Source organism: Eleutherodactylus coqui, chromosome 12, assembly GCF_035609145.1.
Source record: "Eleutherodactylus coqui strain aEleCoq1 chromosome 12, aEleCoq1.hap1, whole genome shotgun sequence".
In the NCBI taxonomy this organism is placed as follows: domain Eukaryota; kingdom Metazoa; phylum Chordata; class Amphibia; order Anura; family Eleutherodactylidae; genus Eleutherodactylus; species Eleutherodactylus coqui.
The window spans coordinates 80,810,258-80,824,123 of NC_089848.1; the positions used below are offsets into that span (position 1 = coordinate 80,810,258).

Here is a 13,866-nt window from a genome sequence, read left to right on the forward strand (position 1 = left end):
TAGATTTTATAACTTTATTATCTGTCACGTGTAGCTCGGGGCTGTTTATTGCACCATTCAGGATAACAGCAGATATGAATAGGGTTCCTCTTCAATACGTATCCTATATAGAGATATTGACAACTGTACTGACTTTTGTGGCAGATGAAATACTAGTAGGATTGGGCTGACACTGCATACTGGAATCCGGTGCTTTCAATCAGCCGTTGAGCCTCAGCAGCCCTGACAGTGATTACAGGGTTGAGTCTTCTCACATCATTTCCATTTGGCTTATCAGTCTACCATCACCGAAATGTGACAGTTATTAACTGAGGCTCGTCCGCGAACTTCTCTTCTGAGTGATCCAGTTTGGATAGAAGGATCTTGTTCCAATCAAAGAGTGTAAATTGCATAACCGATCTTTGATATCCTCTCAGTAGAACTTTATCTTCAAAGGTAATTGTGTTATTCCTATGAAAAAAGTTGAGAGACTTAATAATATCCTGTACAATAAGGAATAATGGCGACTCGTGCGGCAAAATTCCCCTGATCCCGACTCCTTTGATCCCATTGAAACAGACCAGCCTGTGAGTTGTAGTTAAATTGTGGCGCTGCGGGATAAATTGGCGCTATACAAATAAAGATGATTATTACCAAACGTGGACAATGCCTGCGATGTCCCACCTGGGTGAAAACGTTGCAGTAAATGTCACTGTGATGTTTATAGGATGCAAGGAACTATCCCACGTTGAAACACTGAAGTTGGCGACAATTTGCGGTAATACCATGATTTACCCAGCATTGTGGGGGTTTCTGGGATGAACCTTAAAGACACTGTCCGTGTTGTAAACTACTGATGGCCATCAATAGTAGATCAGTGAGAGTGTGCTACCTGGGATCACCACCGATCACATATTAGCCAGGTATGCTGTCAGTGCGGACACAGCCAGAAGCAAACAGCCCTGTCCATATTGCAGTGACCCAGGTTAGTATTGCAGGCACAGTTTCTATTAACCCCTTAACGAAAGAGGATGTACATTTATATTCTGTGCATTTAGGGTTTGTATGGAAGGGGATCAGGAGCCGATCCCACTCCATACAATACTGGTGCTGGCTGCGATCACCCTGATTGTGGATTGTAATGCTGGCCTTTAAATCACCTGGTTAGTTTTGCAGGGTCCCAAACAGCCCCCCTGCGATGAGATCACATGGTACTAGTCAGTTAGCCCTGAATGCTGATAGACTGCCTGTCATATTGCAGTATGATGTCTACAGGCGGCCAAAATCACATAAAAATTATGGAGTGAAAATTGTGGTGTCAAAAAGAAGCAATTTTAGCGCAAGTGGCAAAAACTGCAACTTTCTGAAGGTTTATAGGAATGTCACCACTAACTCATCAAGTGGTAGGCCTAATGTTAGAGGACATGGCCGCTCGTGGTCCATCACATTCAGATTCTAGCCTAAATTACAGCTGAAATCTACAGCAGCTCGTAGCTGGCATAGATTTGGGCGTGGGCGTCTGATGAATTCAACGAATGTATTAAGTGGCTTGTTGCCACTTATACCTTACTGAGACCTGAGTATGAAACGTTGGTCTAGGTCTAGGTACCCTCCGGTGTCTGCGGTTGGGTTCACTGTCGTTAAAGTCCTGGGAAGAACAACAGTTTTCTTACCTGTTTGAATTTCTTGTAATGGCACGATTTCCTGCAAAGACAGAAGGTTATTGGAAATCCAATCATACGTTCACAGATTTAACCCTAAAGTGTCACACAAGTTATAAATCTCATGTTCCAGATTTTTTTCTGTAGCGTCTGCCGCAGGGGAGGAAGAGCCGGCGCACAGCGTCTGCCGCAGGGGAGGAAGAGCTGTGGCACAGCGACTGCTGCTGGGGATAAAAAGCTGGCACACAGCGACTGCCACATGGGAGGAAGAGCCGTGGCACAGGGTCTGCCACATCAGGGTGGGGGAGCTGGCGCACAGCGACTGCCAAAGGGAGGGGAGAGCCGGCGCAAGCAACTGCTGTAGAGGAGGAAGAGACAGGGTAATGAAAAACACTGCAAGTGGAGCAGCAGTTGTGATATTTTAGGAGATTGCCAACAACAACCAGGGCACTTTTTGATATTTCTTTTTGAAGGGGGCATTAAATTAGCGAGTAAAAACTGAACCCCATATTTACACGTCAGATGTGTGCCGGTCTTTAGAATAAGACATTTATCATTTCTAGTAAAACAGCTCAAATGACAGTCACTACCTGTCCCCTTAGGGGATAAGCAGATATAGGAAAGCCGAGTTTGTCATTTGGCAGGACTTACTATGTTTTCTGTAAAAACTAACCAGAGATTTTTTTTAATTAATTTAGGATATGCCACCAATATAAAATCAGTAGTGATCCGACCAAAGAGACCCTCCCATTATTATTCGGCGAAGGAACCGCGTCGCTCAAAGAATCGCTTTTCATGAACATATGAGCATGTCTGGTGATACGGATGGGCCTACTTCATCTGAATGGGACCATACGGAGCTGCATTTAGACACGGTTGTATGGATACAGCTAGTAGGGTAGAGAAGAGTCATGGAGCACTGCTGGGCAGTGGGGGCTGCTGTCAGACCCCCAACTGATCATACTCCATGTTAAATCCTGAAAACCCTTAATTGAGTGACGTAATACCTGTAAATGCTCCTGCAACTGGCTGCAGTGATATATCATGACTTCTGGTCCACTGAAGTTATATTACACGGCAGAGCCTCGGGGTCTATTGCAGATAGCACATAACTTACTCTTGGATGACCTGTGGCCTATGGAGCTCTGAGCTGCAGCTCTGCTACTGAGGACCGAGTCCGTTCTTCTCCCAAAACCCAGAGACTGTATAACGGCCGTTCTGTGAGGATGAAAGAGCTGGAAAGCTTCTTCTCTCTCCTTCTGAGTGACGTCTGCAGAAAGAGACATTGACAAGCCATGAATATCATTTCCATTCTCTCTTACTCTTTCATTATCAACAGTTAGGGTCCCTCCCCATGGGACGACTATTGGGCGCCTAAAGGCCCTTAGATAGACTATATCAGTGATGACAAATCTTTTAGAAACCAAGTGCCAAAACTGCAACCCAAAACCCACTTATTTATTGCAAACTGCCAACACATCAGGGGGCGGGGCTTATCACAATACCTCCGTCATTATAAAAAAGGACAGGGTTGTTTCAAATAGAAGGTCGTGTGTTTTTTCTAGCTGGAGCACTGGAGTACCAGTAGTGTGGATTTTGACGGATATCATACTATGTGGCACTCCCCCTCACCTCCTCCGCAGGCTTCTCGCTTTCAGCGCTCCCCGGCTTCTGGTTTCCAGCGGCCTGTAGTGGCCACACTTGACCAGCATCAACTGACCAGCAGCGCCGCACCTGACCAGGCTGCTGAGAACGGGAGTCTGGGGAGCGCTGACAGCAGGAAGCCTTTGGAGGAGGTGAGGGGGAGCCCCGCATAGTATGAAATCAGCTGCGGATACACGGCTGATTTCCAGTCAAAATGGTGCGGCTTTTGACAGGTTTTTTTTCTTTGAGGAAATGCTGCGGAATTTGCTGCAGAAATTTCCATTGCAGACATTCCTCGGCATTTTTGCCACGTGTAGACATATCCTAAGTCAGGTATGCTGCCACATGCAGAGTGGCCTCAGTAGTAACAGTGACCCCTATATCGGCCTCAGTAGTAACAGTGTCCCCTATTTTGGCCTCAGTAGTAATAGTGACCCCCACAGTGGCCCTCAGTAGTAATAGTGACCCCCACTGTGGCCTTAGTAGTAACATTAACCCCTATATCAGCCTCAGTAGTAACAGTGACACCTATATCGGCCTCAGTAGTAATAGTGTCCCCTATTTTGGCCTCAGTAGTAATAGTGACCCCCACAGTGGCCCTCAGTAGTAATAGTGACCTCCACAGTGGCCTTAGTAGTAACATTAACCCCTATATCAGCCTCAGTAGTAACAGTGACCCCTATATCGGCCTCAGTAGTAATAGTGTCCCCTATTTTGGCCTCAGTAGTAAAAGTGACCCCACAGTGGCTCTCAGTAGTAATAGTGACCCCCACAGTGGCCTTAGTAGTAACATTAACCCCTATATCAGCCTCAGTAGTAACAGTGACACCTATATCGGCCTCAGTAGTAATAGTGTCCCCTATTTTGGCCTCAGTAGTAATAGTGACCTCCACAGTGGCCCCCACAGTGGCTTTAGTAGTAACATTAACCCCTATATCAGCCTCAGTAGTAACAGTGACACCTATATCGGCCTCAGTAGTAATAGTGTCCCCTATTTTGGCCTCAGTAGTAATAGTGACCCCCACAGTGGCCCTCAGTAGTAATAGTGACCCCCACAGTGGCCTTAGTAGTAACATTAACCCCTATATCAGCCCCAGTAGTAATAGTGACCCCCACAGTAGCCACAGTAGTAATAGCACCCCCCTGGAACACATACTTACCTCCTCCTTGTCCTCAAAGCTTCTCTGCTCGATGCTACTGTGGGCGGAAGAGTGTGCGCCCTCACTCCTCCTCCCATACCTTCTTCTCCTGCGGAACCAAGGAGGAGAGGTCATGGGAGGAGGAAACTAGGTGCACACACTGCCAGCAGGGTTCACACACTACCGTCAGTTTGTGCACCTGTAACAGTGCCGCTGAGCGATTACCAGCTGGGAAGCTGCGGCACCCCGGCTGGTAATTACTTTCAGATGTCGGCATGTGTGCCCACAGAGAGGGCTCTAAGTTCCCCCCTGTGGCACATGTGCCATTTTTTGCCACCACAGGACTATATGGCCAAAAGTATGTGAACATCAGTTCTTATCAGGTTTGAGCCACACTCATTGTAAACAGGTGCATGCAATCCAGGATACAGCCGTGTAATCTCCATAAATCGTAGATATTAGATTATGTCGCCCTGAAGAGCTCACTGATGTCGCACACATTTATTTCAGTTTTAAAATCCATGTAAAGAAACACCCCACATTTTAAGCATTTTTGGTCCTTTGTTGCATCACTCACTTCAGTTTACAAACTGCTTCTGGAAGTGACGTCCGTACAAGATGCATCAGGAGCTTCATGAAATGGATTTCCATGATGGAGTAGCTCCATATGAGCCCAAGACCAGCATGCACAATGCCAAGCGATGGCTGAAGGGACGTAAAGCACGTCGTCACTGGACTCTGGAGCAGTGGAAAGGTGTTTGTCTGGTTCTCTACACTTGCCCACCCCGGACACTTTGTATAGAGGTGTATTCCAATCATAACCATGATTGGCTCAGATGAGAATACTCGTTTCATGCCGCAGCAGACAAAGACATATCACATAACAGTTACTTCCACCTCTGTGGTAACAGTTTGAAGAAGACCCCATCCTGTTCCACAATGACAGCGCCCCTGCGCACACAGCGAGCTCTATGTAGACATGGGGTGATCAGTTTGGTGTGGAGGAACTTAAAGACATTTTCAGGGCAAATTGTATTGAAGGGCTATCCTCAGGATAGGTCTTCAACAGTTGACAACCAAGGACCCGCCATTCGGAATCCCCAACGGTCAACTGATCGCCCAGCCCACTGGCAGTGCAGAGGGGCTAAATGTCATCATCAGGGTTGGAGGCAGATGCACCATAGAGGGCATCACTCCCACTGAAATCAATGGAAGCTGAAGGCTTCTATTATACTTCAGCGGCTAACCCCAGTGCTGGAGCCGGAAGTATCAAAAGTGTAACAGGAGGCTTCAGCTCCCATTGATTTCAATCGGCGTGAAGCCCTATACAACGCTTCCACCTCTGACCCTGATGATGACGTCTGACCCCATTTCACTGACAGCAGGCCGGGCGATCAGCTGGGATCTTGAGTGGCAGGTCCCCGGTGATCAACTATTGATGACTTATCCTGGGTCATCAATAAGTGGCTGCACAAAGTCCTGATCTCAACACTTCTTAGATTAAATGGAGCGCGGATTGTGGATTGGACCTTCTCTCCCAACATCAGAACCTTACCTCCCAAATATACATAAAATAGGTCAGCACTTCCCAACAGAAATCCAAAGGGAAACCCATGGATTTCTATTGGGAAGTGCTGACCTATTTTATCTTTTTTCTATAAATGTTGTGAAGTTTTGTCTGCCTTCACTGGGTCGTGCACACCTGCCGCCCATTTACCTTCTGTCCCTCCTCCTGGACGACATCAATGGTATCCTACCTTCCCTGGTTTTATTTGTAGGCTTAGTCCCAAGAGAGGAGCATTCTGAGAGGTAGGAACCCAACTTTCCCAGGTTAAGATTAAACCACCTGGTATTAGCGTTAGGACTAGAGATGAGCGAACACGTTCGGCCCCGCCCCTTTTTCGCCCGAACACCGAACTTTGCGAACACTTCAGTGTTCGGGCGAAAAAGGTCGGGGGCCGCCGTGGCAGCGCGGGGGGGGGGGGGGGGGTGCGGCGGGGAGTGGGGGGGAGAGGGAGAGAGAGAGGGCTCCCCCCTGTTCCCCGCTACTGCCGCCCGCGCCGCCGCGCATCTCCCCGCCCCCCGGCGGCACCCGGACCTTTACGCGCGAACACTGCAGTGTTCGGCAAAGCCGGTGTCCGGGTGCGGATGTGTCCATAACGGACATGTTCGCTCATCTCTAGTTAGGACCCATCTGAAGCTTGGTCACCTGGACCTGATGGGCCAAAGTAATTTGATCAAATTATACACCAAGAACCTTGCATTATTTAATGTGGTTAGAGTATTGATTATAGGCATGTATACTTCTAATAGCAAATGTATTTTGAGTGCTGTTGCCGCATTTTGGTTTTTACCTCACAAATATGGCATAAATTCCCAAAGACAGCGCTCCATTCATAGTGACATCACTGTGAGGGAAGATATGACAGAAGAGCGGGACATGGGAGTTTTGTTCTCGAGACTGGACCCCCAACAATCAACAAGTTATTCCCTATGCTATGGATATGGGATAACTTGAAATTCTGGTACAACCCCTTTAAGGCCCATGACTCTGAAATTGGATGTCCAACAAGATCATAAAGGCACGATGGTCAGGTGTTCCCATACTTTCCCCCATACAGCATAGCTGGATTGACCTGCTGGGACCTATCCTTCTCCACAGCTGGTTACCCTTATACTAGAATCGCTCAGTATTTTGTTGTTTCCACATTCTGTATATTTTTAGCTTGTTTTGTATTTGTTTCAGTTCTACTAAAACTTCCAGTTTATATAACTTTCTACACCCCCGCTGCTCTTTAAACCTCCGTGTGGTGCGGAGCCCGCCCTTTGGCCTCATAAAGACAGCGATGTAAATTTGCTGCCACACATGATTAAACAACAGAAAGCAGCCGCCTGGAATTGTGCAGATTTTCTGCATTCTGACTTCACAAATCTGCCGTAATTTGTGACTGCAGTTTGTCATTTGTTTCAGAAGATGGCAGGAAATATGCGAACTGCGGGCAGCGGGTCTGTTTCCATTTAGACACATGTGGGGCTTGTCGTGGTGCGGATTTACATCTAGGAAAAACTATGCATCTGGAATAAGTAACAGACGCACTAACTTTCACGATCGAGCAGCTGTACTGAAGGAAGGTGGTGGAGGACGGTATGGCGGTAACTGGCGTCTTGCTCCAGTGGGTTATGGAATAAACCTGAAAAGGACGAGAGAGATGGAGATATAAAGCAAATATGTTATCCGTTTTTTTTCTGCCACGTAAGGTTTTCTAATTATGGGGAATGATGTAATCCACTTGCTGCTGTACTTTATTTTTTGGAAATCTACCTATACAAATAATCCGGTCGGCTCGCTATTAACCTGCTTAATAACAAGAATAACAACAGTGATTGTGCAACTATTTCGCAATCCCTGTTACACACCGTGTGCTGACTGAACACTATAAGGGTAGGTTTATGTAACATATAGGGTATGTTTCCTCGTGGCGTAAACACTGCGGATCATCCACCAGTAAGCTGTAATTAATGAACTGTGCTTTTACAAGTCAGTGGTTAGACTAAATAAAAGAATCGAAATCGCAAAAAAAATTTACATGTTTGATATCACCGCGTCTGTAAAAGCCCGATCTATCAAAGTAATGCATTATTCACCTCGCACGGTGAACGTCGTACGGAGAAAAAAAAATAAGAATGCCAGAAATGCGCTTTTTTGGTCATTCTGTCTCCAAGAAAAACTGCAACAAAAAAGTGAACCAAAATTTGTATGTATTCTAAAATGGTACCAATGCAAACTACAGGACGTCCCGCAAGAAATGAGCCCTTGCACAACTATGTGGACGGAAATATTAAAAAAGTTATTGAGCGCAGAAGATGGCGGCAGAAAATAATTTTCAAAAAATTAAACGTCTTTAAAAAAAGGTCAAAGTAGTACAGCAAAAAAAACAAAACACTACATAAGTTTGGTATCGTAGCAATCGTACTAACCCATAGAATAAAGTTATCAGGTCATTTTTGTTGCAGTTTGTGCGCCGTAGAAACAAGATGGACTGAAAGATGGCGGAATTTTTTTTTCATTTCACTCCACTTAGAACTTTTTAAAAGTTTTTCAGCACATTATATGGTACTTTAAATAGAACAATTGAAAAATACGACTCGTTCCGCAAAAAACAAGCCCTCATACAGCGCCGTAGATGGATACATAAAGGAGTTACGATTTTTGAAAACAAAAAAAATGCTTGCTCACTAAGGGGTTAATTAAATAACTTGAAAACGCGACGTGCCGCTGTTATTCAGCTTTACCAGTATAATCGGCAGGTTTTAATTTTACCTTCTGTTACGAAAATGTTTTAAAAATTTGTTGCACAGGAGCGATAATCATTCACTGAATAGAGGTGGAGCGCGCCACAATCTCCACTGGCCACCCGCCTCCATTCAGAGTAAACAGGCAGTCGCTCGTAGATGGACTACCTGTTTACACGGGCCGATCCTTGTTTGATTTTCATGCCTGCATAAATGGAACAGTGAGTGATAAGCGAAGGAATTATCGTTCGTCATTCAGTCGCTGGCAGGGTTTAGTTATTGTTCGGTTTCGCATGATCCAACAATTAACCAAACGATAATCGTTCTGCGCACAATGGCCCTTACTGTGAATAGAGGTGGGTGGCTGGAAGAGATCTCTAGCGCGCTCCGCCTCCATTCAGTGACTACCGCCCCTGGGTGAAAGCACAATAGCGGTAACCGTTGGGATGACTGTCAGGCGCTTAAGTGCCCAACAGTCGTCTCGTGTACAAAAATGCATAAATGTTTTTAATTGGGTTACTCTGCATGGGATAGCGCAGACCTGTGCAATACTCCATGCAGTAGAAAACAAATAGATGAAATTACAGATATTACCTGGATGGAGGCGTACATGGGAGTCAATGGTTCCATCTATGCTATGCAATTTGGTGCATACAGTAAATGTACACTAAAGGTGTAATGTGAAAGATGCCTACACACATGGGCGGGTGCAACTTCAGTCAGTGAAAAACTGCGATTTCACTGCGAGTATCTGTGTGCTTTTACATCAGTTTTTGCATTTTTAATGCAGGAGTGTCATGTGAGTGCCATCCGTTTTTCATATGTGTCAAAAGAAATGGAAGGTGGCCTGATTAACTTAATTTGAAACTCTTACCAAAGTCAATGGGTGTGTGAAAAAAACAAGAATGCGCAGCGTGCCATGAGTGCATTACACTCTTTTAATGCACCCACTGACTTGAATGAGCGATTCTGAGAATCACATCAGAATAAGACATGCTGCAATTTTTTTTATACGGACCATCAGTCTGTGAAAAGAAATCACATATGTGAATAAGCCATTATAAGTCCCCTGCTCTCTGGCTCAAAATGCCGTTCCCCGTGTGTCAATAGTGACTGTACCTTTGGTGTTATATTCATGAACCATTAATATCAGGATGAAAACTGCTGCATAGTATGGGTACCTATTATGTGTATATGCAGAATATATAAGGTATGTGTCTTAAAGGCTCAAGTCTGGACACAAAGCCTTTCAAGATCCCCAAGACCATTTCCTTAATGATAGGGCAGATCACTCAAAAAACGCTCAGCCCAATCACAGAGATGGCTGTGTGGTAGTCCCTGCCCGGCACTAATATGTACAGAGAAGTGCAATAGCGATGTGTTCAGCTCCCTATCAGAGACCGGATATAGTAAACATCACTGACACCTAGGAGGGAAGGAAACCATGGGTATTAACCCTTCCACTACCCTAGACCAGCAGGAAAGCTAACAATCAATCCCTTACCTCTAGACAATCAAAGAAGCTAACGTTAACCCTTCCACTATTTTGGAGCGCTAGGGAAACTGGTGTTAACTCCTCCACTAGCCTAGACCACACAGTATTTAAAGGGGTTTACCAGGACTACACCATTGATGACCTATCCTCAGCATAGGTAAAGCTCATTGCAGTAACAGTCAATTTAATCAATCAGCGTACACTATCCTACCAAAAGTAATTGGACATCTGAGCAAGAATTAAACTTAGTATTTATTTCCATATGTTAATACTTTGTGGGGCTCCTTTTGCCCTAATAACATTGGGTACTCTGTATGGTATACTTTCTACTAACGTCTGATCCACTTCAGCTAGTATTTCCCCCCATTCAACCTGCAAACGTCTGGTAAATTCTCTCAAAGAAGATGCATCGGTCCATCTACAATGGTGCAAGGACCATCAATATTGTACAGTTGAGCAATGGAAGAACATGCTGTGGATTAATGAATCACGCTACTCCATCTTCAAATCAGGCAGACATACCTGGGTGTGGAGGAGGCTTGAAGAACGTCTTCAGCCTCAGTGTATTGTGCCAACAGTAACGTACGGTGGAGTTTCCTATATGGTCTGGGGATGTTTTACGTGGCATGGTCTTGATTCATTGGTTGGTGTGGTAAGAACCATCAACACAAAGGCGCACCCTGACATTCTAGACAATAATGAGCTGCTGACAATGTGCAATACTTTGGGAATGGTCAGCCATACTTCCAACAAGACAATGTACCTTGTCACAAATCCAACACTATTTACATTGGTTTGAGGATATGGATGTTCCTCGATTGCACCGGCTGCACAGAGTCCCGACCTGAACCCTACTTAACATCTTGGAAAGTCAGGTCAGTAAATATGAACAGTGTTCATCTTTTTTTGAGGGAACTTGCCAGACGTTTGCAGGATGACTGAAGGGAAATACCAGCTGAAGTGTATCCGACATTAGTATGCCAGAGAGTATACAATGTCATTAGTGCCGAAGGAGCCCCACTAAGTATTAACACATGGAAATAAATATTACTATGGATTCTTGCTCAGGTGTCCAGTTGCTTTTGGTAGGAGAGTGGATACAATGGAGGAACTTTATCTACAGGCCCTGTGCTAGGACAAATCGATGTTTGGGAACGGCACAACCAACATAGGAAGCTACGGGGTGTAAACTGTGGGGTGTACCACGCACTCTGCAGGATGACTGGCACCTGCTCTTATTTATAGCAGTATGGCTGCTGAATGCAGATGGTGATTACTTAGGATGCGAAGATTTGTCATTCCTTTCAGTTCCTTCATGGTTGCTTGAAGATTTGTCAGATGATTGTCATTCAACATTAGCGTATGTAATGAAGTTAAATGCTTCAGAGATCCTGGAATTAAGGGGGGGAAAGAAAGGATTACTAGTAATGGTGATATCTCTGGAGAATGCTTCAAAAAATATTAGTGTGTGAGAGGCAAAAGAATGTCCTCTGTAACATCGTCATATGAGTGCAGAGACCACCGTAAGATCAGCCCATGAGTGCAGAGACCACCGTAAGATCAGCCCATGAGTGCAGAGACCACCGTAAGATCAGCCCACGTCCTAACATACTCTGCACCACTGGCCCCTGCGCTCCGTCCACTATGTATGCTTCAGTCTGTGACCTGCCAGAAGACCACAACACTGCGCTCCTGAAGTAATCTGCGCTGCGGGAGCGCCTGCTCTTCCCACCATATATAGGTCCTTTTATATAAGCCAATTATCGGACACAAACATCCGCCCAAGCCTTTACTTTTCCAACGTGTGGCATACAAATCCAGCACATGATGGGTGTCATTGCATATCAAGCCTGATTCATACATGGCGGGTGTCGGCCATCTTTGACAGATGAGACCTGCCAGCAACAGCCGTTGTTAACCCCTTGGGTGTCAGGCTAGCTATGAATGTTTGCCTGTTAAAACATGCCTGTGGTACGTCTTAACAGATTGCAGGCCAGAATACAGTATACTACAATACTATACTATTGTATGAGCAATCAAATGATCACAAGTTCAAGTCTCTTAAGGGACTAATACAAAAGTAAAAATAAGTGAAATAATTGTTTTTTTTTTTAAATTCTTAGGAAAAATAAGTTTCTTATTCGTATCATTGGAGAACACAGCTTTGACCTTCGGAATATAGCAACTGCTTATTGGAGATAGACACTAAATAGAAAACAAGTTGGCTCCTCCCACTTGCTAAATACCCCCTGCAGGCACTCAGCTAATTGGTTTTAGCTTAGTGTCTGTAGGAGACAGACAAGCACTGGTCCTTCTGGGCCGCTTAGAAGAGGCTGACAGAGTAGTATCACTCTCTGTTCTACCCCCACACTAGGAAGGTGAACGGCCATCCGATTCCTGCCCATTGCCTTCCCTGCCTTTGAAGACAAGGTGGCATGGCTTGGTTCAAGCACATGATCCGCCAACTATAGGGTCCTCTTGGAGCCACCCTTCCCCCACCCTGTGGATTTCTATCTTTAAGGGAGGAGGAAGAACAGGTAAGTAAGCAGCGCTAGCGACGTCTGACATCCTTTACACCCTCCCCCTAAATTTATGCTAGGGGCGCAGCTCCTGGCACTTCCACTTGAGAATAATTCTGTCCATATACAACGCAATGCTGAGGCCTTTCCTCTGGCAGTTCACACGTTTCTGCTGCAGGGCGTGATAATCCCTGTCCCGGATCACCAGCATTTTGAGAGGTTTGACTTGAACATATTCCTGATCCCAAAAAAAGATGGATAAATATGTCTAGCATTAGCTCTCAAAGGCCTAAATCGGTGCGTAAGGGTAAAACCGTTTCATATGGAATCCCTCAGAATGGTGGTGGCATCTATCTTCATCAATATCTTGATGAAGGCCCCATCTTGCTCGGCCAGTCTGGAGAGCCTGCATATCACCCTAGACATTCTATCCAGTTTCAGGTGGATAGTCAACTAGCACAAATCTTCCCTAATACCAGCTCAGAACTTCATTTTTTTGAGGTTCAAGTTCGACCCGGACAAGGCCCGAGTTCGTCTTCCGCCAACGAAGTTGTGTCAGCTTCAGGTCCGGTCGCATTCCCTGATGACGAACTGTCCAGTAACTCTACGACATTGTATGAGCGTGCTCGGGCTGCTGGTCGCCGCATTTGAGGCAATGCCTTTCAGCCAATTCTATGTACGGACATTGCAGTGGTTCATTCTTCCAAGTGGAACAGGACTATAGCCTCCCTGTACCAGAGGATTTGGGTTCCCATCTTCTGTGGCGGGTATTGACAGCAGATGCCAGCCTCTCGGGTTTCGGGGGACCATGGTAAGGTTGGTAAGCCCAGGAGACGTGGGCCGCACAGGAATTAGCTCTTCCCATAAACATCCTGGAGCTGTGAGCTGTTCTTTGTTCCCTCGACTATTTTGCCCCTTAAATAGAGGGTCATCCAGTGCTGATTCAAGTGGACAATGCTACGGCTGTGGCATGTGTAAACTACCAGGGTGGAACCCACAGCGTGGGGATCATGGCAGAAGTGGCCTAGATCCTCAACTGGGCCGATTTCCTATTGGCTCTCTTGGCAGTTCACATTCCCAGGGGGGAGGGGAATTGGATGGCCGACTTCCTCAGTGAGAAGGCTGTCGACCCAGGG

At 45.7% G+C, this 13,866-nt stretch overlaps 1 protein-coding gene across 3 annotated transcripts in view; it reads right to left on the reverse strand.

The window, feature by feature from the left end:
- Positions 1-13,866, reverse strand: part of LRRC72 (leucine rich repeat containing 72) — a 22,880-nt gene continuing 9,014 nt past the window's right edge. For 2 of the 3 annotated variants that reach the window (XM_066585208.1, XM_066585207.1), the window contains exons 5-9: positions 11,489-11,602; positions 7,525-7,614; positions 2,758-2,910; positions 1,653-1,683; positions 1-450 (exon numbers count right to left, since the gene is read on the reverse strand). In XM_066585208.1, the coding sequence (XP_066441305.1) occupies positions 285-450; positions 1,653-1,683; positions 2,758-2,910; positions 7,525-7,614; positions 11,489-11,602 (554 nt within the window). In that variant the 3' untranslated portion in view covers positions 1-284. The remainder of the gene's footprint in view (positions 451-1,652; positions 1,684-2,757; positions 2,911-7,524; positions 7,615-11,488; positions 11,603-13,866) is intronic. The other variant, XM_066585209.1, reaches the window with a different exon arrangement.